This window comes from Oncorhynchus clarkii, chromosome 4, assembly GCF_045791955.1.
Source record: "Oncorhynchus clarkii lewisi isolate Uvic-CL-2024 chromosome 4, UVic_Ocla_1.0, whole genome shotgun sequence".
NCBI lineage: Eukaryota > Metazoa > Chordata > Actinopteri > Salmoniformes > Salmonidae > Oncorhynchus > Oncorhynchus clarkii.
In genome coordinates, this window is record NC_092150.1 from 21,861,391 (window position 1) to 21,888,780 (window position 27,390).

At 44.3% G+C, this 27,390-nt stretch overlaps 1 protein-coding gene across 1 annotated transcript in view; it reads left to right on the plus strand.

Annotated features, from left to right (window-relative positions):
- LOC139406598 (ephrin type-B receptor 1-like) overlaps positions 1-27,390 on the plus strand; it is a 185,236-nt gene that overhangs the window by 66,169 nt on the left and 91,677 nt on the right. Inside the window, exon 3 of the mRNA XM_071149361.1 lies at positions 2,195-2,879. Coding sequence (XP_071005462.1) covers positions 2,195-2,879 — 685 coding nt within the window. The remainder of the gene's footprint in view (positions 1-2,194; positions 2,880-27,390) is intronic.

Below are 27,390 nucleotides of genomic sequence, written 5' to 3' on the forward strand. Positions count from 1 at the left end.
ACAGATGTGCCTTCTAAAAAGTGAATTTGTGGAATTTCTTTCCTCCTTAATGCGTTTGAGCCAATCAGTTGTGTTATGATAAGGTAGAGGGGGTATATAGAAGATAGCCCTATTTGGTAAAACCCCAAGTCCATATTATGGCAAGAACAGCTCAAATAAGCAAAGAGAAACGGTCGTCCATCATTACTTTGAGACATGAAGGTCAGTCAATATGGAACATTTCAAAAACGTTGGAAGTTTCTTCAAGTGCAGTCGCAAAAAACGTCAAGCGCTATGATGAAACTGGCACTCCTGAGGACCGCCACAGGAAAGGAAGACCCAGAGCTACCTCTGCTGCAGAGGATAAGTTCATTGGAGTTACGCGCCTCAGAAATTGCAGCCCAAATAAATGCTTCACGGAGTTCAAGACACAGACACCTCTCAACATCAACTGTTCAAAGGTGACTGTATGAATCAGGCCTTCATGGTCGAATTGCTGTAAATAAACCACTACTAAAGGATACCAATAATAAGAAGAGACTTGCTTGGGCCAAGAAACATGAGCAATGGACATTAGACCGGTGGAAATTTGTCCTTTTGGTCTGGAGTCTAAATAGGAGACTTTTGGTTCATACCGACGTGTCTTTGTGAGACGCAGTGTGGGTTTTAAAGCACATTTTCTTGCAATTCTATATGTTTTGCTATGTCTAATGTTTACTCGTGATATTTGAGTGACTAAAGAAGTACAATAATATCTATGAGCCTAAAAACCAGAATTAAAAAAAACATTCGCTGACATGGGTTAGTTGATCTGGACATTTATGACAGGTCTATAAATAGCTCTCTAAGGTATTCAATGACTGACATGACAAGAGGAACTGATGATGCACTACCCAATTTCGAAATTGCACCTTGTGCATTCTACCATTACAACGTTCAAGAGTACAGTAAGTCCCTTGTTTTGTATTCTTAAGGCAGCCGTTATGTTTGCTTGGTTAGGGAACAGTGGATGCATGGCACAGTTGTGGCACAGCAATTTATGTTCTGTAAAATAGGTCATCTGTGGATAGTGCGGACATGGATGGTCTCCTTAGCTTGGCTCTGGCTGCACCGGGCACCCCTCCTCCATCTCTCTCTCTGTGGCTGGTACCTGGCTGTATTAATGTCTGCTTGGTGTTGAAAGGGACAAGTCGCTCTAATTCTGATGAATGGTCAGCCCAACGAAGAGGCGCAGAGCGAAGGAGAGGCGCTGAGAAAAAATAGAAGGTTTAACTTGTGTCAGGGCTCTCTGTAAACTCATTAATCATCTCAGCTCTCTGTGATCAGCTCCTCCTGGCCACTATTTCAACAGCAACTCCCACAATGCACCGCTCCAGTTCTCCCCAACAGCCACAACTCACCACGTCACCTCTCGTTTCACACAACCCTTATGCATCACACATCCACACACCGTCATATCCATCTCTCCTCCCTGAAGAAGGCCTGGTTTGTTGGAGAAAACAAGAACTCCCAGGGGGTTGGTGTGTAGTGTACTCTCCACTAGTGTTTCTTTATCCATGCATTCCTTAATCTGCAAGACTATGGGTTGCTGTGGCCATCGAGTGGGCCATCCGTTGGTCTAAGGAAATAAGGAGCTCATCATGTGGAGAAGTGGGCGTTTCAACATTATTAGGACCATTAGTAGATCATCATATTGCACATATACACAACTCACACAACACACCCACATACACAGTGCACACACACACACATTTCTGTAATGATTATGAAGGACTTACCAGTGGTGTTAATGCACAGTAGCAGTGCTCCTGGTCCGTCACAGAACTGGTAATGTGTGAATTAATTAATGTGTGAATTAATGGTGTAGGGAAAGCATTGGCTGTGCTTAAGTCTTATCAGTGCTTTATGGCCGGCTCACAGCCTCCTAATGTGTGTGTGTACTGCTTTAATGCTGACTCCATTAACTAGGCAGCTCATTTTGAGGCTATGGGCCATCCTTTCCCTCAGGCTCTAATTCAATACCACGTATAATCCAACGTCTGTAATGCACCAAATGTCCTAATGTGGTGAGGCCTTGCTCAGTCCTAACTGCCCAAGATTGATTTTAGTTGGACCACTTGTCTGTGGTTACCTGGCTATGCCTGAGTGGATTGTGTTGATTGATTGATGCCTTACTCTAACTTGTGTTTGTTGTGTGTGTGTGTGTTCTCCACAGTGGGAGGAGGTGAGTGGTTACGATGAGAACCTCAACACCATCAGGACCTACCAGGTGTGTAACGTGTTCGAGCCCAGCCAGAACAACTGGCTCCTTACCACCTACATCGACAGACGAGGGGCTCAGCGTGTCTATGTGGAAATGCGTTTCACTGTCCGTGATTGCAGCTCCATCCCCAGTGTCCCTGGCTCCTGTAAGGAGACCTTCAACCTCTACTACTACGAGACGGACTCGGTCATCGCCACCACCAAGGGAACCGCCTTCTGGATGGAAGCCCCCTACCTGAAGGTGGACACCATTGCGGCTGACGAGAGCTTCTCCCAGGTGGACTTCGGTGGACGATTGATGAAGGTCAACACGGAGGTGCGGAGCTTCGGCCCACTATCTCATAATGGTTTCTACCTGGCCTTCCAGGACTACGGGGCCTGCATGTCTCTGCTGTCTGTACGTGTCTTCCATAAGAAGTGCCCCAGCGTGGTGCAGAACTTTGCCAACTTCCCCGAAACCATGACGGGCGCCGAGAGCACCTCCTTGGTCATTGCCAGAGGCACGTGCATCGCTAACTCAGAGGAGGTGGATTTTCCCATCAAGCTGTACTGCAATGGAGATGGGGAGTGGATGGTTCCCATCGGGAGCTGCACCTGCAAGGCTGGCTTTGAGCCAGACAACGGCAACGTCTGTAGAGGTGAGTTCAGTTCTCCTCACTTACAATAACCCCTATCACACTGGCGCTTTGTCTTACTGTGTCATACTGTTTTACTGAACATTTGAAGGCATTGTCTCACTGTGGAAACAGTGGTGAGGATAAATGAAGTAAGGGCAGACACTGGAACAGACATTTTGTTTCGTCTGGCAATAAGTGCTGCCAGGGGATAGCTACTGTATGTGGGCTGCTAGCCAATCACAACTGTACCGAGTGACGACTGATTAGACCAGCAGCAGGCATTATATTTGAAAAGTTCATAATTGTAATCAATAATTCCATCAAGGGACAGAAAAGGTTGGTTTGTCTATTGCCAGTCAGAAGCACAGAGGGAGCCAGAAGCTGATTGTACTTTATTTTGAAAATTCTGGTTTTAAATTGTGGTTATTCTATAAAGAGTCATTTAATTATTATTATCATGCTAATAAAGTTATTACGTTTTTCCATAAACTGTGTTCAGACCGATTTAGCTGTTTGGATTTTCCACTCTGCAGTATCTACAGTAAACTACCTGCATGGAATGTTTTCCTCTCACAACACTATGTTCACAAATTACCATGTTTATCTTCTTCATGTCATAGGAGGACACACACACACACACACACGCACACACACACACACACACTTTTAGCCTCCCATATCTTCTCTCACTGATTGCTAGTCTGCCTGTGTGGAGACCAGATAAGATCGATCTGCAGCTATATGGGCTGATCAATAATATAGATATTAAACCCATCCACCTAATATGGAGTGGAGCCTGTTTCTCAGATGACCTAGTGGAGTCCTTGGCTGGGGAGTGGTTGACTTCATTTGGCCTCTGAGGTGAGCATTTAGATCAGTTAAATAGTGGATCTGATGACTGTACTGACGGTCACATAAGGTATGTGTCATCCAATAGTGATTACATTTTTTATCATGGAAATTAAAGTGTCACTATGTCTATTAGAGGGGATGTATATGAGAGTAAAGGATATGATTTAAATCTGCAGTAGATCATAGCCCCTCTAATGTTGGAATAAGCTTGCAGCAACGTGTGTATAATTTGTGAGTAAAATGTTCTAAGGATGTTTATTTGGGTTAGTGTGACATGGTGCTGGCGTAAAAGTGAGTCTTGGCCTGGCTCTGCTCTGCAGTGTATTATTAGCAGCCTTCTTCCGTTATGTCTGTGTGTTGAGTTCTGAGCATCCTTCTTTCAGTCTATCTGCTCATATGCTAGGTCATGCATTACACTTTACTTAGCCTTATCTATCTCCATGAAGTATGTCTCTGATGTTTAGTTGTTTGTCAGGAAGTTAAGACATTTCTAATGGTAGATGGATAAGAAAAAAAGCAGATATTGAATATCCCTTTGAGCATGGTGATATTTTACAATTCGGATGGTATATACCAGAAAATACACCCAGTCTCTACAAAGATACAGGCTTCCTTCCTAACTCAGTTGAGGTCAATGGTGACTTTAAAACAGTTACATAGTTTAATGGCTGTGATAGGATAAATCTGAGGATGGATCAACAACATTGTAGTTACTCCACATCACTAACCTAAATGACAGAGTGAAAAGAAGGAAGCCTGTACAGAATAAAAATATTCCAAAACATGCATCCTGTTTGCAACAAGGCAATAAAGTAATACTGTAAAAAAATGTAGCAAAGCAATTTTAATTGATTTATTAATATTTTATTTATTTATTTAACCTTTATTTAACTAGGCAAGTCAGTTAAGAACAAATTCCTATTTACGATGACGGTCTACCAAAAGGCAAAAGGCCTCCTGCGGGGATGGGGGCTGGGATAAGAAAAAGTAACTTTTTGCCCTGAATACAAAGTGTTATGTTAGGGGCAAATCCAACACAACACATTACTGAATACCACTCTCCATATTTTGAAGCATAGTGGTGGTTGCATCATGTTATGGGTATGCTTTTAATCATTAAGGACGGAAGAGTTTTTCAGGATAAAAAATAAACGGAATGGAGCTAAGCACAGGTAAAATTCTAGAGGAAAACCTGGTTCAGTCTGCTGTCCATCAGACAAGGCCAAATCTACACTGGTGTTACTTACCAAGAAGACAGTAAATGTTCCTGAGTGGCAAAATTACAGTTGTGACTTAAATCTAGTTGAAAATATATGCCAAAATAAAATGGTTGTCAGCAATGATCAACAAATAAATTCACAGAGCTTGAAGAATTTTGAAAAGTATAATTGGCAAATGTTGCACAATCCAGGTGTGGAAAGCTCTTAGAGACTTACAGTACCCAGATAGACTTACAACTGTAATCAATGCCAAAGCTGCTTCACTATTGATTGTATTTCATTTTCAATAAATTTGCAAACATTTCTAAAAACTTGTTTCACTTTGTCATTATGGAGTATTGTGTGCAGCTGTGTGAGAAAAAATACATTTTAAATTCAGGCTGTAACACAGCAAAATTTGGAATAAGTCAAGGGGTGGTATTCTTTCTGAAGACAGTGTATAGTCAAATGCAAGTGCTTTGAGGCATAAACACGAATGAAAAATCTACAGTTCCTTTTTAAAATGTATTTTACTAGGGAAGTCAGTTTTAAGAACACATTCTTATTTACAATGACAGCCTAGCGTGGCCAAACCCTAACCCGGATGATGCTGGACCATTTGTGCGCCACCCTATGGGACTCCCAATCACGGCCGGTTGTGATAGAGCCTGGAATCAAACCAGGGTCTGCAGTGATGCCTCTTCCACTGAGATGCAGTGCCTTAGACCACTGCCCCACTCAGGAGCCCATCGTAAAGGACTATGAGTAGTCCAACACATTGGAAAAGCCTTGGAGTGCCTGAAGTATGTTTCATTTATCATTAGAAAAAGCCTTCTGAAACCAGCCCCAGAAGTGTTAGTAAAGATGTGATGAGGGCCTCCCGGGTGGCGCAGTGGTTAAGGGCGCTGTACTGCAGCGCCAGCTGTACCATCAGAGTCCTGGGTTCGCGCCCAGGCTCTGTCGTAACCGGCCGCGACCGGGAGGTCCGTGGGGCGACGCACAATTGGCCTAGCGTCGCCCGGGTTAGGGAGGGCTTGGTCGGTAGGGGTGTCCTTGTCTCATCGCGCACCAGCGACTCCTGTGGCGGGCTGGGCGCAGTGTACGCTAGCCAAGGTGGCCAGGTGCACGGTGTTTCCTCCGGCGCATTGGTGCGGCTGGCTTCCGGGTTGGATGTGCGCTGTGTTAAAGAAGCAGCGGCTTGGTTGGTTGTGTATCGGAGGACGCATGACTTTCAACCTTCGTCTCTCCCGAGCCCGTACGGGAGTTGTAGCGATGAGACAAGATAGTAGCTACTACAACAATTGGATACTACGAAATTGGGGAGAAAAAGGGGTAAAATTCAACAAAAAAAATAAAAATAAAAAGTCAAGATGTGATGGTAGGTCAACACTGTGTGGATGACCTGAGGAGATTAGAGCTACTGCCTGCTGAGGAGATGTGGTGTGGTGAAGTCCGACTGATCGTCTAGGTCTCCAACTGCTCTCCATACAAGATCTAACCCAAAATCCCCCCACCACAGCCTTAGGGCTTCCAACCAACCTAAAGCTAGACACGGGTCTGTTCCAAGCTTGTCCCCTCCATCGAATGTGTAGGGACAACTGTCGGCTTACTGTTGAAACCTCCACATCATACTGTAAAAAGAAACCACCACCTGTCACAAGTAACCACATCTGACAATCAGCGCTCAGCAGCATTATTAATCATGGAAATTAGCTCAGCTTTTCAAAAGGCTATTGCCCTCTGCCTCAGCAAGTCACGGTATAATCTATTTTGTCTTATTCTATCTCCTCCTACGTCCTTTCCCTATTTATTTGATTATTTTCCTACAATGTCTGTTTGCTCCATTTACTCTCGGTATCCAATCATTTATTTCCATTGAGTCTCTGATTCCGTTTTGAAGTCTCACTCTTTTGCATCTCCCTCCTACCCTCTTTATCTGAGCAGATTGGGGGAGGGGGAATTATTTTTAAGTGATCTTATTACCTGGCCAGGTATGTTCAAACCAGATTACTTCATTTACAAGCTTAAATACACCTCATATCTATTCAAAGCACACAATTGGAGAGAAAGAGGGGGAGAGCAAGGAAAGAGGAAGAGGAGGATAAAGTAAAGGGTTCAAGGCCATCGTGGTTGGGCTGACTGAATATATTATACAGGAGAGACCATGGGCGATACCTTGGGCTCTAAATGTGGTGACTTACATTCTGTGCAGTTCCTTTGTTCAATGACAGCAGATACTTTGTGTCACAGGGGCTCTATAAAGTATGGATTCGGCAGAGGACAAATTCTAAATGAATCAGTCAGGCTTTACATTGATGGGTGATTCTTTGCGGTGCAAGTGTTCTTAAATTGTGTTGCTGGGTCTACACAATGGCTGGAGACAGTTGCAGAAACTATTGTAAAGTTGAATTATACGTTTGCCAAGTAACCTAGTGTTCTTCATCCTGTGTGACTGTTTGCATCATTCACTAGATAGGTAGGGAACTCCTTGTCTCACTACTGTGCATTATTCCAATGGCCAGATCCCCTGATGTCTGACTCATTCCAAAGCCCCTCTCTTTAGCCATCCCAGAATGCACCTCTCCCTTGAACCAGAGGCACCATACTGCTCTGCATATAGATATGAGGCAGGGACAGAATGAAGAGGAGCACCTGCTCTCTATGGCTTCCAGACGCATTGACATTAATATTTCAAATATTCAAATAATTTTATTCAACATGCAGTAGGCTGCAGCAGAGGACAGTAGATTCACTGCCCTCCTGATTGACTGCTCATCCTCGGGTGTTAAGTGCAGACTGACTCATCAGGGGGTTGTTATTTATGGATGGTGCCTGTTGATCAGCTGGCAAGGCTGGCAAAGGTGAATGAATTGGTACCCCTGTCTGCTGTGGAGGGGACAGGAGAGGGGACACAGAGAGGGGGCACAGCCGCTCAAGGGGCTGAGGGCGGTTTCTCACTGTAACAGGCAGAGAGATATTCTTCATTTGGCATTCTGCAGCAACTTCCTCAGAGCCGAATAGAATACAGAATTGGATATAGCCACTCAATATTCCTCTCACTCATTCATACTTTATAGAGGGTGAATCTGTAGGCATAGATAGCCCCACCGAGGGGGATAGATAGGCTGGGAGGTCTGGTGGAGAGGTCAAACAGGGATGAGAGAGAGTGAGCAAGTTATAGTTTAAGGGAGGTAAAACATGCACATTTGTTTCTGTTTGCATGTGATAAAGAGGGACTTGGTTTGTCTGTGTTTCTTACATACAGATTGTGTCTGTGTGACTTGGCACATAACATCCCTCTCACTGAGACAGAAAAACTATTGATCAGTTGCTGCCCATGCTTTGCTTCCAGGACCCCCTGGCGAGGCTGCCCGCAAACATTGCCTGCTTGAAAAAAAATACTGTTTAAACAAACAAGTGCGCCAATGTTTCAGCTCAGGGAGATGCCTGGGGAGTGAGGGAATGAGAGAAACAAAGGGAAAGAGAGGGTCGGGTGGGTGCTTTAAAAAAAGTTTGAAAAAAGAACAAGAGAGCGATCGCCCAAAAGCCAAACATGTTGTTTTGTTGCACCATTTGTCAGGGGTGACACAAGATGGTTTCTAATCTAACTGTGAGCTCCAGCAAATCTGGCGAACAGCGGGGCTACTACAGAGAGAAATCAGAGCCTGGCCCTGGGAGACATGGATCTGATACGTGTGAAGTTCCCAGCAGCTCAGCTTCACAGACTCTGGCAGCCTCTGTTCTGTTCTGTGGATGTCCTTCTCAGTGTCATTCTGTGGCCTTGGGTGTCTGCTCCATAGAGAGCATGGCCCTGACTTTAAAACCGCCGCTCTCTGCTCCTCTATTGTAATGGACATATCTCTCTCTCTCAATTCAGCAGACTTTATTGACATGGCAGGTTAAATCACTTACATTGTCAAAGTAGACATATAACAAAAAATGGTGGGACCAACATCAATCATAATAGTAGTAGTGGAAATGGGATTACCATTAACAACTATAACAGCAATATTAATGAGAATAATAATACATTAAAGCAATGGTAGTTGACCAATCTCAACCTGACTGAGAAGCCACATAACATGGTATGAAAGCCAAAAAATGTTACATTTTAAAATATTATTAACATTTCATTGCACAGGACACATATTTGGCTTTGCACATTTTGGCTTTTCACCCAATAAATATTTGATTATTTATTCTACAAATTCTTTGTACTGAATGATCATTTTGGTATAGAAAGATTCTCTTACGTCTGAGTATTTGTCACAGTGTAATAGGAAATGATGTGATGTCTCTACATCACCCTTGGAGCAGAGTGAGCACAGCCTGTCCTCTCTGGGCAGCCAGGTTTGCCTGTGACGACCAGTCTCTACAGCCAGACTGTGCTCACGAGTCTTCACCTAGTCAGTGTTTTCCTCAGTTTTCTATCAGTCACTGTGGTCAGATAGTCTGCCACCGTGTACTGTCTGTTTAGAGCCAAATAGCATTGAAGTTTACTTTGCTTTTTTGTGGTGTCTTTCCAATAGGTGATATGTTTATTTTTGCTTGTCATGATTTTGTTGGGCCAGATTTGAGTGCTGTCCTGAGGCTCTATGGGGTTGGTTTGGGTTAGTGAACTGAGCCTTAGAACCAGCTGGCTGAGGGGACTCTTCTCTTGTTTCATCTCTTGACATTGTAGGGCGGTGTGATGGAATGTTTTGGGGTCACTTGTTTTTAGATGGTTGTAAAATTTGATGGCTCTTTTTTCTATTCAAATAAGGAGGGTGTGTGTCACATCTTCTCCGCCACACCCCCTAGTGGACATCCGGTGTCTCCTTGACCTGCAGCAGAATGACGCAATTTACCACAATCTGACACCATCTACCACAAAGTCGCGGCATAAACTCAACACTTTTAAAGGAGGAACCCCTGTAAAGCAGAATATTCCAACATCCTGTCACATCTGCTCCTGCCACACCCCCTAATGGACATCCGGTGTCTCCTTGACCTGCAGCCATTCCCCCAGTTCTTTCTCCCTCTGTGTGTGATTGTGTGGTTGGATACAGGTGTGCGTCAGAGCAGTTCCCCACCAGCTGCAACCCGTTCCGTAATCAAGACCTCTACAAATACTCAGTCCTGCCACTTCCAAATCTCCAGTCAGTCATGCTTCTAGCTAGACCAGGAAACAGGGATGAATGATCCAAGATATTTATTGTAACACAGGGAGAGATGAAGGATGAGCTCGGATGAGTTGTAGGAAACCAGATGTAGAGGCTGAGGTTGAAGTGAGCTGGGTTGGGACAGAGTAAACAGGTCTGGAGGGGAATCCAAGGGAGTGATGGTGAGTTGAATCCAGAACAGGGTAGCAGGGTGGTGAGATGTGGAACAGGAGCCAGAGTCAGAGCGTCAGGCAAGGAAACAGACACAGCAGGATACAGGATCTTAAATAATAATAAATAGCTAGAAGTATGACTGACTGAATGGAGATTACAATCTGGCGGAGTGGAAGTGGCAGGACTGAGTATTTGTAGAGGTCTTGATTAAGGAATGGGTTGCAGCTGGTGGGGAACTGCTCTGACTCCAGCACACCTGTAACCAACCACACAATCACACAAAGAGGGAGAGGGAACTGGGGGAATGGCTGCATGTCAAGGAGACACCGGATGTCCATTAGGGGGTGTGGCAAGAGCAGATGTGACAGGATGTTGGACAATTCTGCTTTACAGTGGTTCCTCCTTTAAAAGTTACTTTTAAAGGAAGAACCACTGTACCTGCAATATTTAGTGTTTTTCTTTGCACTTGCGATACAGTCTTGCAAAACTCTGCATGTAGTATTTCGATTTAATGTTTGTCCCATTTGGTAAATTGATTATTAGAGAGCAGACCCCATACTTCCTGCCATATAGAGCAATTGTCTCTCTCTCGCGGCAACAATGTATATATTGCCAAAGCGTCCTTTGGAAATTAAGTGATACATTTACAATATTAATATGATTAAAATAATAATAATCAACATTGACAACAATAATCAAGGGTCAAAATAACTACACATTGAACAATAACAATGGCGTAGAGGTGCGGTGCCAAACCACAGTTCTCTACTTCCTCCCTCAACAGGACGGGTAGCTTATTCTCATCAGAGAGATTTTTGAAACCTTGAATAAAGGTTTCAAATTTGGGGAAATTACACTCTAATTGTCTTATATTTTTTATATTTTGTCAGGAAATGCAGCTCTGTCTCAGTTTCTGCTGTGGTGCAGTGGTTGCACAGACTTTACTCTTTACTCTTGACTTTACAACAGGGAGCCATGTTTTACTGTGTGTCCACCCTTCTCAATGGCAAGGCTGTACTCACTGAGCCTGCACTTTGTCAAGGTTTTTCTAAAGTTTTGATCAGCAACCATGGTCAAAAAGTTTGCCATGGTGTGCTGTCGATGTAGGGCCAGATAGCACTGCATTTAACTTTTAGCATTTAGTTTCCCAATAGGTCATGTAGATTTGTTTTGACTGTGTTGTAATTTGGTTTATTCTGATTGATTGGATGTTCTGGTCATGAGGCTTCAGTGTGTTAGTAGAACAGCCCCAGGACCAGCTAGATGAGGGGACTCTTTTCTTTGCTCAGCTCTTGGCATTGCAGGGTTTGTTAACGATAATTAACTCGCTCACTCACTCACTCGCTCACTCACTCGCTTACTCGCTCTAAATTGTGAATGTGCAGGCTAAATGTGGGATTGGAAAAAGCCAAACGACAAGGAAGGGTAATTGAAATTAGATCTGGAAGGCCTCCAGACAAAACAGAGGTTGGATATTTAAATTAGATGACAAGGTCAAGGTCATGTATTCTATCTGCTAGCTCATAGACTGCTATTTCACCATGGCAACCGCCTTGCTCTCTGTCCCCTCCACCCTCCATCTCCTTCATCTCTCTGTCTCGCTCGCTCTTTGTTTCTCTCTGCCTTCACCCACTGTTCTCCTGTCCAACTGTCAAGGACTCCTCTTCAAACCCCTCTTGTCACTGTATGTTTGCATGTACGCATGTCTGTGTCTGTCTGTGCAAAGCACATGTGGCCATTCAGTGTGCTGTGTGTGTCTGGGACTCTGAGCTGCTGTATGACTGAGAGACTGAGCTAGACAGAGACAGGTAGGGGCTGTAGCATGGTGATGATGTGGAGCTCCGTCTCTCAGGGGCCGGCTCTGGTGGGCCGTAGCCCTCGAGTCGGAGAAGGCGCCCAGTCTGGAATGAGTGGCTCAACGAGTTCCTCCGCTGGGCCAAGAAGAGGTGGATGAATGCACAGTGTCTCTCTGGGCCATCCAACATGGTGTTTTTCCACTCCACCTCCCAGGTGAGATGGAGGACTCCAGGCATCACGCTACTTTCCCCGCTCACCTGCCCATCAGGGGCCCAGCACAGATTGTTTCACTCGTCATGCTGGGTGCAGATTGGGTTTTCATAGCTTTTCATTGACTCTACAATGCAGAAACTCTAAAAGGGCAACTTTACCTTGCTTAGTGGTAAGTTGGCTGTCTGGCAAAGTTGGTATCCATTCATTGCACCGGATGGGTTTCATTTAGCATTAGCATCATTGCATCCTATGTGAACCCATCTGTTTTATGAATCTGTAATTTACCATCCTGTCATTAGCACAGAGGAAATGAATACATTTATTTTGATGTGTAATGAATATTTTCTGAAAGGTAAGGATGTGAATGGGGAGTACTATCCACAGGTGTGATGAAACACTGATAATGATGATCCACACTGGGCTCAAACTGGGCTAGTGTTGAATAATTGATGTTGTGTGCGACACCCAGCTGAGCATGCAGTTGCGTGTAGTGTAGTTAGTTGGGTATTGGCTAGTGTGTAGTGGAATGGAATGTGCTCGTATGTCTCGGAGAACACTAGCGGGTGCTAATATCCACAGGGAATGTTTTGCAAGTGCGGGCTATGTTGTTTGTTTGTGATTAATTTGCGGCCCCTGGGCACCCCTGCTGTGAACCTCAACAATACTGGGGCCCTCCTGGGGTTTATGGATAGAAAGACCGTCCATTAACGATTCCTCCCTCCCTAGCTTGGGCATATAATTAGCCAGTGAGCAGCAACAGCAGAGTGGAGAAGGTTTTTTGGGGGAGTGTTGTCTCTACAAAACGCATGTGCATATGTTGTCTGTAACCATTGAGTCATAGCCTTGCACAGGAATTATGCATGGTCCAGCTGTAGTGTTAAATGGAGCACTGCGATGTATAGCCTCTACAAGTTCGTCAGGCCTCCTTGGGCTGATAGTGCAGTTATATTCACTTCTTTAAATTCACAAAAATATTAAATTGTCATTTGTCATTAGGCCAACTAGCTAACCACATTTCATTTACATGTGTGGGGTTTTTTCAGACACAATCAAGTGTTATCTGCTACTGATTTTCATTTGACTTTTCATTATGGGACAGACATTTGCTTGTCTGCTCACTTGTTTGTTGTGTTGTCAACAGCTGCATTTTTTGACAAATGATGTACCATCTGGCCTCATCAACAGGGAAATATATTTGGGACCTCAGGTAGCCCTGACTGGGAGCAACTGGATTAAGTGATGCCACACACATTCACGCAAGCAAGTTCACACTCAAACTCTCTTTATCTATCTTTCTCACCTCTCTCGTTCTCACTCATTCTCTCTCTCTCCCTCTCTCTCTCTCTCCCTCTCTCTCTCATTAGGCCTAAGTAACTGCTATGACAGAGAGCTCCCTATATAGACTGTAATAGTAGTGACATGGTGGACCTCATCTCAGGATCCAGGCGGCTGTGTGTGACCCTGTGCCCCCCTCGTTTGGGCTGTGTCTATTCCTCTGATGAGCAGCTCTCTGCAGGGTGCAGAGGGGAAGACAGAGCCCTGAACTCCTGATCCCCACCATCTGCTGAGCTAATGGAGGCCAGCCACCCGTCCCCTCATCTCTATTAATTTCCCTGCCTTCTCTCTTTCACCACCCCTCCATCCACTGGTGGCTCATAGGTCAGGTCAGGTGGCAGTGACATGCCATTCTAATCCTGCTCACTCACCTGCTCTGGCCTGAGCCCTGATCAAAGCCAGTGCCAGGCGCCAATGTAATTTCATTGGACACACTATGCAGAGAGACCACACTCAAATAGGTGTGTGTGTGTGTGTGTGTGTGTGTGGTACAGTGGAAGGTTCCAGGCTGTGTGACCTTGGGGCCAGTGCCCACACCATGTGGAGATAAAACATACATATTCAATCCTGATCTACTATGATACTGTCACTTGAGCATTTCAGGCAGGCATTAAAGGAATGCATAACACAGCATGGCCCCGGATGACAACGATAATGACTATGCTGGCAGTAATGGTAATTATTCATTGGAATTTAAGTTATTTATCTCAGCTTTGGAACTCTGTCTCATGGCGCTATCTCCCTGGTATCTCACTATCTTGTGGGGTGTCTCAGTCAGAGAGAAACAGAGTCACAGTGCGATTGCGTAGCTCAGCGTTGCTGAGGGCTGAGAGCTCCATGGCTGAGTCTGGGATGAGGTTGCCCTGCCCTCTGAATGATAATGTGTTTCTGGGAGCAGGCTCATCTGTTTGGGCTATGCTGTGTGCTGTTGGCATGCCACCCCCCAATCCCACAATCCCCCTGTCTCCCAAAGCTTTGATCGCTAGCCAGGCTGGAGACATCGGGCCCTGCCAGCTTTCCTCTGTACCAAACAAATCCCCAACATTTAGGGCACTGCGTCCCGCCCTCCAGATTTCACAGGCGATGTCGTATGTTGCTGGACACCACTATTGTTCAATACGGAGACCATGGACATGCCAGGAGAGCACTGGCTGCAGTGTAACCATGGTGAATGGGCTTTTGTAAAAGAGATCTGCTCTCCAAGACAATGGGCCCATACAGTTTTACAATGCATTTATAGTTGGAGGGAGATGTGGATGGGGTATACAGTGGGTATAATACACTACATGGCCAGAAGTATGTGGACACCTGTTCGTCGAAAATCTCATTCCAAAATCATGGGCATTAATGTGGAGTTGGTCACCCCCTTGTTGCCATAACAGCCTCCACTCTTCTGGGAAGGCTTTCCACTAGATGTTGGAGCATTGCTGTGGGGACTTGCTTCCATTCAGCCACAAGAGCATTAGTGAGGTCAGGTACTGATGTCATGCGATTAGACCTGGCTCATCCCAAAGGTGTTCAATGAGGTCAGGGCTCTGTGCAGGCCAGTCAAGTTCTTCCACACTGATCTGGACAAACCATTTCTCTATGGACCTCACTTTGTGCACAGGGGCATTGTCATGTTGAAATAGAAAAGATCCTTTCTCAAACTGTTGCCACAAAGTTGGAACCACAGAATTGTCTAGAAGGTCATTGTATGCTGTAGCTTTAAGATTTCCCTTCACTGGAACTATGGAGCCTGAACCATGAAACACAGCCCCAGACCATTATTCCTCATCCACCAAACTTTACAGTTGCCATTATGCATTGGGGCAGGTAGTGTTCTCTTGAACCCAGATTAGCTTGTCTGACTGTCAGATGGTGAAGCGTGATTCATCACTCCAGAGAACGTGTTTCCACTGCTCCAGAGTCGAATGGCGGCAAGCTTTACACCACTCCAGCCGACACTTGGTATTGTGCATGGTGATCTTAGGCTTGTGTGTGGCTGCTCGGTCACGGAACCCAATTCATGAAGCTCCCGATGAACAGTTCTTGTGCTGACGTTGCTTCCAGTGTCTGTTTGGAACTTGGTAGTGAGTGTTGCAACCGAGGACAGACAATTTTTACATGCTACGTGCTTCAGCACTCGGCGGTCCTGTTCTGTGCGCTTGTGAGGCCTACCACTTCATGGCTGAGCCGTTGTTACTCCTAGATGTTTCCACTTCACAATAACAGCACTTACAGTTGACCAGGGCAGCTTTAGCAGGGCAGAAATTTGACGAACTGACTTGTTGGAAAGGTGGCATGAGGGACTCCCGAGTGGCGCAGCCGTCTAAGGCACTGCATCTCAGTGCTAGAGGCATCACTACAGACCCTTGTTTGATTCCAGGCTGTATCACAACCGGCTGTGATTGGGAGTCCCATAGGGCGGTGCACAATTGGCCCAGCGTCATTAGGGTTTGGCCGGAGTAGGCCGTCATTGTAAAAAATAATTAGTTCTTAACTGACTTGCATAGTTAAAAAAGGTTAAACAAATAAATTTAATTGATTGTGCCACGTTGAAAGTCACTGAGCTCTTCAGTAAGGCCATTCTACTGCCATGTTTTCTATGGAGATCGCATGGCCGTGTTCTCGATTGTATACACTTGTCAGCAAAAGGTGTGGCTGAAATAGCCGAATCCACTAATTTGACTGGGGGTCCTCATACTTTTGTATAAATAGTGTAATTAAAGGAATACTATGAGACGCTATCAGAGCTCTTTTGCTCCTGGACTGCATCTCTCAGTTTAGTCTGAGTGTTTCATCTCCTGCTGCAGTGCCCTCTGCTCTGTTATCTCCGAATGAGAGGCTGATGCGAGTCCCCGGTCTCCAGATGAGAGGTCAAATAAACAGCAGACTTATGACCACTGGTATCATATCTACTAAGACACTGGAGAAAAGCCATGACTGAGACAGATAGGACAGGGAGATGGAAGACCATGCAGACATGAATTTGAGAGACAGACTGAATGGAAAATGTTTGTGTGTGTCTGTGTGTGTTTATGTTGGTGTTTGTGTGTCGGCATGTGTGAGTTAGCTGCAGTTAGGGTAAATGTGTGGTGATCCATCAGTGCCAGGCGGGGCCCTCAGCAGGGCTCTGAGGAGACACACACTAACATCCTTTGACCGTGAGGATCCTGTCTTGGAGCCCACGCTGCTTTAACTGCAGGTCAACACAGCAAATCAGCCGGCAGGTCAAGTGGGGTCACGACCCTGGTCTGCCCCAGCTCCCAGACTGAGGTACTACGGTGCCTAAGTAGAGTAAACCATGGTAAACCATGCATCTAAGTAAACCATGCATCCTGTTTATACTGCAACTGGCTAGTAACCCGTTCCCTGTCACTCACTGAGACTAATTAATAGTCAGTTTGATTCTTTCTGATATAAATATTGCTCTTTTGGGTACTTTTGGATTTCTTATAAATGGCCATTTTTGTTACTGCATGTTATCCATGCACTCTGGCTAACCTTTTGCTCTGCTCTGATCCAGTAAACTATCTACATATAACCTGTCACATAATTGTTTTATATTTAACTAGGCTAAGTCAGTTAAGAACAAATTCTTATTTACAATGACCCCAGCCAAACCTTCCCCTATCCCGGACGACGCTGGGCCAATGTTACCCCCCCACTATGGGACTCCAGATCCGCTGCACCATTTGGGTGCACACATTACTTTTCCTCTCTCTCTCTCTCTCTCTCTCTCTGTCTCTGTCTCTGTCTCTGTCTCTGTCTCTCTGTCTCTCTGTCTCTTCCTCTCTCTGTCTCTTCCTTTCTCTCTCTCTGTCTCTTCCTCTCTCTCTCTTCCTCGCTCTCTCTGTCTCTTCCTCTCTCTCCAACTCTCTGTCTCTGTCTCTCTCTCTTTTTCTCTGTCTCTCTCTTCCTCTCTCTCTCTCTCTCTCTCTTCCTCTTCCTCTCTCTCTCTCTCTCTTCCTCTCTCTCGCTCTCTCTTTCTCTGTGTCTCTCCATCTCTCTCTTCCACTTTCTCTGTCTCTTCCTTACTATCTCTCTCTCGTCCTCTCTCTGTTTCTTCCTCCATCTCTCTCTGTCTCTTCCTCTCTCTCTCTCTCTGTCTCTTCCTCTCTGTCTCGCTCTGTCTCTTCGTCTCTGTCTCTCTCTGTCTCTTCCTCTCTCTGTCTCTTCCTCCCTCTCTCTATATATATATTCCTCCCTCTCTCTCTGTGTCTCTTCTTCCCTCTCTCTCTGTGTCTCTTCCTCTCTCTGTGTCTCTTCCTCTCTCTGTGTCTCTTCCTTTCTCTCTGTCTCTTCCTCCCTCTCTCTGTCTCTTCCTCCCTCTCTCTCTGTCTCTTCCTCCCTCTCTCTCTGTCTCTTCCTCCCTCTCTCTCTGTCTCTTCCTCCCTCTCTCTCTGTCTCTTCCTCCCTCTCTCTGTCTCTTCCTCTCTCTCGCTCTCTCTTCCTCTCTCTCTGTCTCTCTCTCTCTCTGTGTATCTTCCTCCCTCTCTCTGCTCTTCCTCTCTCTCTCTCTCTGTCTCTTCCTCTCTCTCTCTCTCTTCCTTCCTCCTCTCTCTCTCTCTCTCTTCCTCCCTCTCTCTCTGTGTCTCTTCTTCTCTCTGTGTCTCTTCCTCTGTCTCTTCCTCTCTCTCTCTCTCTTCCTCTCTCTCTGTCTCTCTCTCTCTCTCTCTGTGTATCTTCCTCCCTCTCTCTGCTCTTCCTCTCTCTCTCTCTGTCTCTTCCTCTCTCTCTCTCTGTCTCTTCCTTCCTCCCTCTCTCTGTCTCTCTCTCTTCCTCCCTCTCTCTTCCTCTCTCTCCGTCTCTCTCTCTTTCTCTCGCTCTGTCTATCTTCCTCTCTCTCGCTCTCTCTTTCTCTGTCTCTCCATCTCTCTCACTTCCACTTTCTCTGTCTCTTCCTTACTATCTCTCTCTTGTCCTCTCTCTCTGTCTCTTCCTCTCTCTCTGTCTCGCTCTCTCTCTCTGTCTCTTCCTCTCTCTCTCTTCCTCTCTCTCTCTTCCTCCCTCTCTCTCTCTTCCTCTCTCTCTCTTCCTCCCTCTCTCTTCCTCTCTCTCTGTCTCTTCCTCTCTCTCTGTCTCTTCCTCTCTCTCTGTCTCTTCCTCCCTCTCTCTCTGTCTCTTCCTCCCTCTCTCTCTCTCCTCCTCCCTCTCTCTCTGTCTCTTCCTCTCTCTCTCTCTCTGTGTGTCTCTTCCTCTCTCTCTCTCTCTCTCTCCCTCCATCTCTCTGTCTCGCTCTCTCTCTCTGTCTCTTCCTCTCTCTGTCTCGCTCTCTCTCTCTGTCTCTTCCTCTCTGTCTCTTCCTCTCTCTCTCTCTTCCTCCCTCTCTCTGTCCCTTCCTCTCTCTCTGTCTCTCTCTCTCTCTCTCTCTCTCTGTATCTTCCTCCCTCTCTCGCTCGCTCTCTCTCTGTCTCTTCCTCTCTCTCTCTGCTCTTCCTCTCTCTTCCTCTCTCTCACTCTCTCTCTCTGTCTCTTCCGCTCTCTGTCTCTTCCTCTCTCTCTCTCTCTGTCTCTTCCTTCCTCCCTCTCTCTGTCTCTTCTTCTCTCTCTCTTCCTCTCTTTCTCTTCTCTCTCTCTCTCTCTCTTCCTTCCTCTCTCTCTCTCTCTCTCTCTCTTCCTTCCTCTCTCTCTCTCTCTCTTCCTCCCTCTCTCTGTCTCGCTCTCTCTCTCTGTCTCTTCCTCTCTCTCTCTTCCTCTCTCTCTCTTCCTCCCTCTCTCTTCCTCTCTCTCTGTCTCTTCCTCTCTCTCTGTCTCTTCCTTCCTCCCTCTGTCTCTTCTTCTCAAATTCAAATTCAAATTCAAGCTGCTTTATTGGCATGAAAAACATTGTGTCAATATTGCCAAAGCAACAATGTATACAATATACATTGTAACAAAATTGTAAATGATAGCAAATAATAATATAAAATGGTAGTAAATAATAATACAAAAATAAATACAAAAATAATAACAATAAAATGGTAACAGTCTACAGTAAACATTAATAATTATAGTAATAACAATAATAGTAATAATAAGTAAGTTACTGTTTACTATGCAGATGTTATTATTCAGTGTCCCTCAGGCTATGGCAGGAAAATACATATTTGGCTGCAAGAGGAGCCATTGCTCCTTCGCCCATGAGTATTCTTAGTTTTTCCTCTGGGTTCAATTTGTAAAAATGTGGAATATATGTAGTCATTTCTGTGAATAATGAATCTCTTTGTGAGGAATATTTATCACAGTAAAGGAGAAAGTGCATCTCTGTCTCTACCTCCCCTGTCATGCAGTGACCACATACACGCTCCTCTTTGGGTAGCCATGTCTTTTTATGCCTGCCGGTTTCTATTGCCAATCGGTGGTCACTCAGCCTGTACTTGGTAAGGATCTGTCTCTGCTTCGTATCTCTGACAGAGTAGAGATAATCAGCCAATTCATATTCTCTGTTTAGGGTCAGATAGCAATTTAGTCGGCTTTGGGATTTTGTTTCGTTTTTCCAGTATTGTAAGTATGATTCCTTTGATTGGTTCATGATTTTGTTTATTGGAATTCTTTCTTTTGAAGCAGTGCTGGTGTCAGCTTGATTGGTGAGGTCCAACACCAGCTGACTGAGAGGGCTCGTTTCTGGGCTCAGCTCTTGGGCTTGAAGTGCTTTAAATTGCAGACTCGAATTTGGACTTGAATTTAGATGTAGCCAAAATTTTAATGATCTTTTCTGTATTTTCATTATTACTGGAAAACGGCCCAATTCTGCCCTACATGCATTAGTTGGTGTATTTCTCTGGACTTGTAGAATTTTCCGACAGAATTCTGCATGTAGGGTTTCAATTGGATGTTTGTCCCACATTTTAAAATCCAGTTTATTGAGTGGCCCCCAAACCTCACTTCCATAAAGTGCTATTGGTAGGATTACACTGTCAAATATTTTAGTCCAAATTCTAATTGGGATGTTGATTTTGAATAATTTCATTTTTATTGCATACATTGCTCTGCGGGCTTTTTCTTTGAGTGCCTTCACTGCCATATTAAAGTTTCCCGATGCAGATATGGTCAGACCAAGGTAGGTGTAATTTTTTGTGTGTTCAATTAAGGTGTTGTTCAGGGTGAATTTACATTTGTGTTTCTGACATCTGGGTTTTTTTTGGAAAATCATGATTTTAGTTTTTTGGAAATTTACTGCCAGGGCCCAATTATGGCAATATTGCTCCAGAATATTAATGTTTTGTTGAAGACCTTCTTTGGTTGGTGATAGAAGTACCAAGTCATCAGCATATAGCAGGTATTTCACCTCTGTGTCAAATAGTGTGAGTCCTGGGGCTGGAGATTGGTCCAACATGTCTGCTAATTCATTGATATAAATGTTGAAAAGATTTGGACTCAAATTGCAGCCTTGTCTCACACCTCGACATTGTGAAAAAAATTCTGTTCTTTGGTTTTTGATTTTTATTGCACACTTATTTTCTGTGTACATACATTTTATTAAGTCATACACCTTACCACCAAGCCCACTTTGTAGAATTTTGTAGAATAGCCCTTCGTGCCAAATCGAATCAAATGCTTTTTTAAAGTCAATAAAGCAAGCAAAGATTTTGCCCTCTTTTTTTTGGTGGACGTGTTTATTAATTAGTGTGTGTAAGGTGTATATATGGTCAGTAGTGCGATGGTTAGGGAGAAAGCCAATTTGACATTTACTTATTACATTTTTTTCTTGAAGAAAGGTTTGAATTCTTGAATTCAAAATGCTACAGAAAATCTTTCCCAAGTTACTGTTGACGCAAATTACTTTTTAATTAAAAACTTCTCTCTCTCTTCCTCTCTCTCTTCCTCTCTCTCTTCCTCCCTCTCTCTCTCTCTTCCTCTCTCTCTTCCTCTCTCTGTCTCTCTCTTCTCTTTCTCTTTCTCTGTCTCTGTCTCTTCCTTCCTATCTCTCTCTCGTCCTCTCTGTCTCTTCCTCCCTCTCTGTCTCTTCCTCTCCCTCTCTCTCTGTCTCTTCCTCTCTCTGTCTCTTCCTCTCTGTCTCTTTGTCTATGTCTCTCTCGGTCTCTTCCTCTCTCTCTGTCTCTTCCTCCCTCTCTCTGGTCTCTTCCTCTCTCTCTGTCTCTTCCTCCCTCTCTCTGGTCTCTTCCTCCCTCTCTCCGGTATCTTCCTCTCTCTCTCTGTCTCTTCCTCTCTCTCTGTCTGTCTCTTCCTCTCTCAATCTGTGTCTCTTCCTCTCTGTCTCTTCCTCTCTGTCTGTCTCTTCCTCTCTCTCGGTCTCTTCCTCTCTCTGTCCCTCCCTCTCTGTCCCTCTCTCTTTCTCTCTTCGTCCCTCTCTCTTTCTCTCTTCCTCTCTCTCTGTCTCTCTTCCTCTCTGTCTCTCTCGGTCTATTCCGCTCTCTCTCTCTGTTTCTTCCTCTCTGTCTTTCACTGTCTCTTCCTCTCTGTATTTCACTGTCTCTCTCTCTCTCTGTGTCTCTTCCTTTCTTTCTCTCTCTCTCTCCCTCTCTTTCTCTCTCTCTCTCTCTCTTCCTCTGTCGCTTCGTCTCTCTCAATTCAATATAATTCAATTCAATTCAATTCAATTCAATTCAATTGCTTTATTGGCATGGGAAACATGTGTTAACATTGCCAAAGCAAGTGAGGTAGATAATATATAAAGTGAATATATAAAGTGAAAAACAATAAAAAAATTAACAGTAAGCATTACACATACAGAAGTTTCAAAACAATAAAGACATTACAAATGTCATATTATATATATATATATATATATATATATATATATATATATATATATATATATACAGTGTTTTAACAATGTACAAATGGTTAAAGGACACAAGATAAAATAAATAAGCATAAATATGGGTTGTATTTACAATGGTGTTTGTTCTTCACTGTCACAAAACATGTCACAAATCTTGCTGCTGTGATGGCACACTGTGTAATTTCACCCAGTAGATATGGGAGTTTTTCAAAATTGGATTTGTTTTCGAATTCTTTGTGGATCTGTGTAATCTGAGGGAAATATGTCTCTCTAATATGGTCATACATTGGGCAGGAGGTTAGGAAGTGCAGCTCAGTTTCCACCTCATTTTGTGGGCAGTGAGCACATAGCCTGTCTTCTCTTGAGAGCCATGTCTTCCTACGGCGGCCTTTCTCAATAGCAAGGCTATGCTCACTGAGTCTGTACATAGTCAAAGCTTTCCTTAATTTTGGGTCAGTCACAGTGGTCAGGTATTCCGCCGCTGTGTACTCTCTGTGTAGGGCCAAATAGCATTCTAGTTTGCTCTGTTGTTTTGTTAATTCTTTCCAATGTGTCCAAGTAATTATCTTTTTGTTTTCTCATGATTTGGTTGGGTCTAATTGTGCTGTTGTACTGGGGCTCTGTAGAGTGCAGGACCAGATTGCTTAGGGGACTCTTCTCCAGGTTCATCTCTCTGTAGGTGATGGCTTTGTTATGGAAGGTTTGGGAATCGCTTCCTTTTAGGTGGTTATAGAATTTAACGGCTCTTTTCTGGATTTTGATAATTAGTGGGTATCGGCCTAATTCTGCTCTGCATGCATTATTTGGTGTTCTACGTTGTACACGGAGGACATTTTTTGCAGAATTCTGCGTGCAGAGTCTCAATTTGGTGTTTGTCCCATTTTGTGAAGTCTTGGTTGGTGAGCGGACCCCAGACCTCACAACCATAAAGGGCAATGGGCTCTATGACTGATTCAAGTATTTTTAGCCAAATCCTAATTGGTATGTTGAAATGTATGTTCCTTTTGATGGCATAGAAGGCCCTTCTTGCCTTGTCTCTCAGATTGTTCACAGCTTTGTGGAAGTTACCTGTGGCGCTGATGTTTAGGCCAAGGTATGTATAGTTTTTTGTGTGCTCTAGGGCAACAGTGTCTAGATGGAATTTGTATTTGTGGTCCTGGTGACTGGACCTTTTTTGGAACACCATTATTTTGGTCTTACTGAGATTTACTGTCAGGGCCCAGGTCTGACAGAATCTGTGCATAAGATCTAGGTGCTGCTGTAGGCCCTCCTTGTTTGGTAACAGAAGCACCAGATCATCAGCAAACAGCAGACATTTGACTTCGGATTCTAGCAGGGGGAGGCCGGGTGCTGCAGACTTTTCTAGTGCCCGCGCCAATTCGTTGATATACATGTTGAAGAGGGTGGGGCTTAAGCTGCATCCCTGTCTAACCCCACGACCCTGTGTGAAGAAATGTGTGTGTTTTTTGCCAATTTTAACCGCACACTTGTTGTTTGTGTACATGGATTTTATAATGTCGTATGTTTTACCCCCAACACCCCTTTCCATCAGTTTGTATAGCAGACCCTCATGCCAAATTGAGTCGAAGGATTTTTTGAAATCAACAAAGCATGAGAAGACTTTGCCTTTGTTTTGGTTTGTTTGGTTGTCAATTAGGGTGTCAGGGTGAATACATGGTCTGTTGTACGGTAATTTGGTAAAAAGCCAATTTGACATTTGCTCAGTACATTGTTTTCATTGAGGAAATGTACGAGTCTGCTGTTAATGATAATGCAGAGGATTTTCCCAAGGTTACTGTTGACACAAATTCCACGGTAGTTATTGGGGTCAAATTTGTCTCCACTTTTGTGGATTGGGGTGATCAGTCCTTGGTTCCAAATATTGGGGAAGATGCCAGAGCTAAGTATGATGTTAAAGAGTTTTAGTATAGCCAATTGGAATTTGTTGTCTGTATATTTGATCATTTCATTGAGGATACCATCAACACCACAGGCCTTTTTGGGTTGGAGGGTTTTTATTTTGTCCTGTAACTCATTCAATGTAATTGGAGAATCCAGTGGGTTCTGGTAGTCTTTAATAGTTGATTCTAAGATCTGTATTTGATCATGAATATGTTTTTGCTCTTTATTCTTTGTTATAGAGCCAAAAAGATTGGAGAAGTGGTTTACCCATACATCTCCATTTTGGATAGATAATTCTTCGTGTTGTTGTTTGTTTAGTGTTTTCCAATTTTCCCAGAAGTGGTTAGAGTCTATGGATTCTTCAATTGCATTGAGCTGATTTCTGACATGCTGTTCCTTCTTTTCCGTAGTCTCTCTTTCTCTCTGTCTTTCCTCCCTCTCTCCATCTCTCTCTCTCTCTTCATCCCTCTCTCTCTGTCTCTTCTTCTCTCTCTGTCTCTTCCTCTCTCTCTCTCTTCCTCTCTCTCTCTCTGTCTCTTCCTCTCTCTCTCTCTGTCTCTTCCTCTCTCTCTTCCTCCCTTTCTCTTTCTTTTCCTCCCCCTCTCTCTTCCTCTCTCTCTCTCTCTGTCTTTCCTCCCTCTCGCCGTCTCTCTCTCTCTCTTCATCCCTCTCTCTCTGTCTCTTCCTCTCTCTCTGTCTCTTCCGCTCTCTGTCTCTTCCTCCCTCCCTCGCTCTCTGTCTCTTCCTCCCTCTCTCTCTGTCTCTTCCTCTTCATCTCTCTCTGTCTCTTCCTCTCTGTCTTTCACTGTCTCTCTCTCTCCTCTCTCTCTCTGTCTCTTCCTCTCTGTCTTTCACTGTCTCTCTCCTCTCTCTCTCTGTCTCTTCCTCTCTCCCTCTCTGTCTCTTCCCCCCTCTCTCTCTCTGTCTCTTCCTCTATCTTTCTCTCTCTCTCTCTTCCTCTCTTTCTCTCTCTCTCTTCCTCTCTGTCGCTTCCTCTCTCTTCCTCTCTCTCTCTTCCTCTTCCTCTCTCTCTCTCTCTTCCTCTCTTTCTCTCTCTCTCTTCCTCTCTGTCGCTTCCTCTCTCTTCCTCTCTCTCTTCCTCTTCCTTTCTCTCTCTCACTGTCTCTTCCTCCCTCTCTCTCTTCCTCCCTCTCTCTTTCTTTTCCTCCCCCTCTGTCTCTTCCTCTCTCTCTCTTTCTCTCTGTCTTTCCTCCCTCTCTCCATCTCTCTCTCTCTTCATCCCTCTCTCTCTGTCTCTTCCTCCCTTTCTCTCTCTCTTCCTCCCTTTCTCTCTCTCTTCCTCCCTTTCTCTCTGTCTCTTCCTCCCTCTCTTCCTCTCTCTCTGTCTCTTCCTCTCTCTCTGTCTCTTCCTCTCTCTCTGTCTCTTCCTCTCTCTCTGTCTCTTCCTCTCTCTCTGTCTCTTCCTCTCTCTCTGTCTCTTCCTCTCTCTCTGTCTCTTCCTCTCTCTCCGTCTCTTCCTCTGTCTCTCTCTCTTCCTCCCTTTCTTTCTGTTGTCTCTTCCTCTCTTCCTCTCTCTCTCTGTCTCTTCCTCTCTCTCTCTGTCTCTCTCTGTCTCTTCCTCCCTCCCTCTCTCTCTCTGTCTCTTCCTCCCTCTCTCTCTCTGTCTCGCTCTCTCTCTTTTCCTCTCTGTCTCTTCCTCTCTCTCTGTCTCTTCCTCTCTCTCTCTGTCTCTTCCTCTCTGTCTTTCACTGTCTCTCTCTCCTCTCTCTCTGCCGCTCTCTCTGTCGCTTCCTCTCTCCCTCTCTGTCTCTTCCCCTCTCTCTCTCTCTCTCTCTCTCTCTTCCTCTCTCTCTCGCTCTTCCTCTCTTTCTCTCTCGCTCTTCCTCTCTTTCTCTCTCTCTCTCCTCTCTCTCTGTCTCTCTCTCTCTCTCCTCTCTTTCTGTCTCTCTCTCTGTCTCTTCCTCTCTCCCTCTGTCTCTTCCTCTCTCGCTGTCTCTTCCTCTCTCTCTCTGTCTCTTCCTCTCTGTCTTTCACTGTCTTTCTCCTCTCTCTCTGTCTCCATCTCTGTCTCTTCCTCTCTCGCTGTCTCTTCCTCTCCCTCTCGGTCTCTTCCTCTCTCCCTCTCTGTCTCTACCCCTCTCTCTCTGTTGTCTCTTCCTCTCTGTTTCTCTCTCTCTTCCTCTCTCTCTCTCCTCCTCTCTCTCTGTCTCTTCCTCTCTGTCTTTCACTCTCTCTCTCTCTCTCTCTCTCTCTCTTCTCCTCTCTCTCTCTGTCTCTTCCTCTCTGTCTTTCACTGTCTCTCTCTCTCTCTCTCTATTCCAAATTCAAATTCAAATTCAAGCTGCTTTATTGGCATGAAAAACATTGTGTCAATATTGCCAAAGCAACAATGTATACAATATACATTGTAACAAAATTATAAATGATAGCAAATAATAATATAAAATGGTAGTAAATAATAATACAAAATTAAATACAAAAATAATAACAATAAAATGGTAACAGTCAATAGTAGAAATGCAATAAATATAAAATCAAATTATGGAAAATGAAACTATAACTAACTTATAACTAAATAACGGTCATCTTCTTCTTTATATCAGTACTACAACTACAATCATCATTACTACGACTACTACTACCATCACTAAACTGTTATCACTACCATTACCACCCATATTTGGAATGATAAACATTAATAATTATAGAAATAACAATAATAGTAATAATAAGTAAGTTCATGTTTACTATGCAGATGTTATTATTCAGTGTCCCTCAGGCTATGGCAGGAAAATACATATTTGGCTGCAAGAGGAGCCATTGCTCCTTTGCCCATGAGTATTCTTAGTTTTTCCTCTGGGTTCAATTTGTAAAAATTTGGAATATATGTAGTCATTTCTGTGAATAATGAATCTCTTTGTGAGGAATATTTATCACAGTAAAGGAGAAAGTGCATCTCTGTCTCTACCTCCCCTGTCATGCAGTGACCACATACACGCTCCTCTTTGGGTAGCCATGTCTTTTTATGTCTGCCGGTTTCTATTGCCAATCGGTGGTCACTCAGCCTGTACTTGGTAAGGATCTGTCTCTGCTTCGTATCTCTGACAGAGTAGAGATAATCAGCCAATTCATATTCTCTGTTTAGGGTCAGATAGCAATTTAGTCGGCTTTGGGATTTTGTTTCGTTTTTCCAGTATTGTAAATATGATTCCTTTGATTGGTTCATGATTTTGCTTATTGGAATTCTT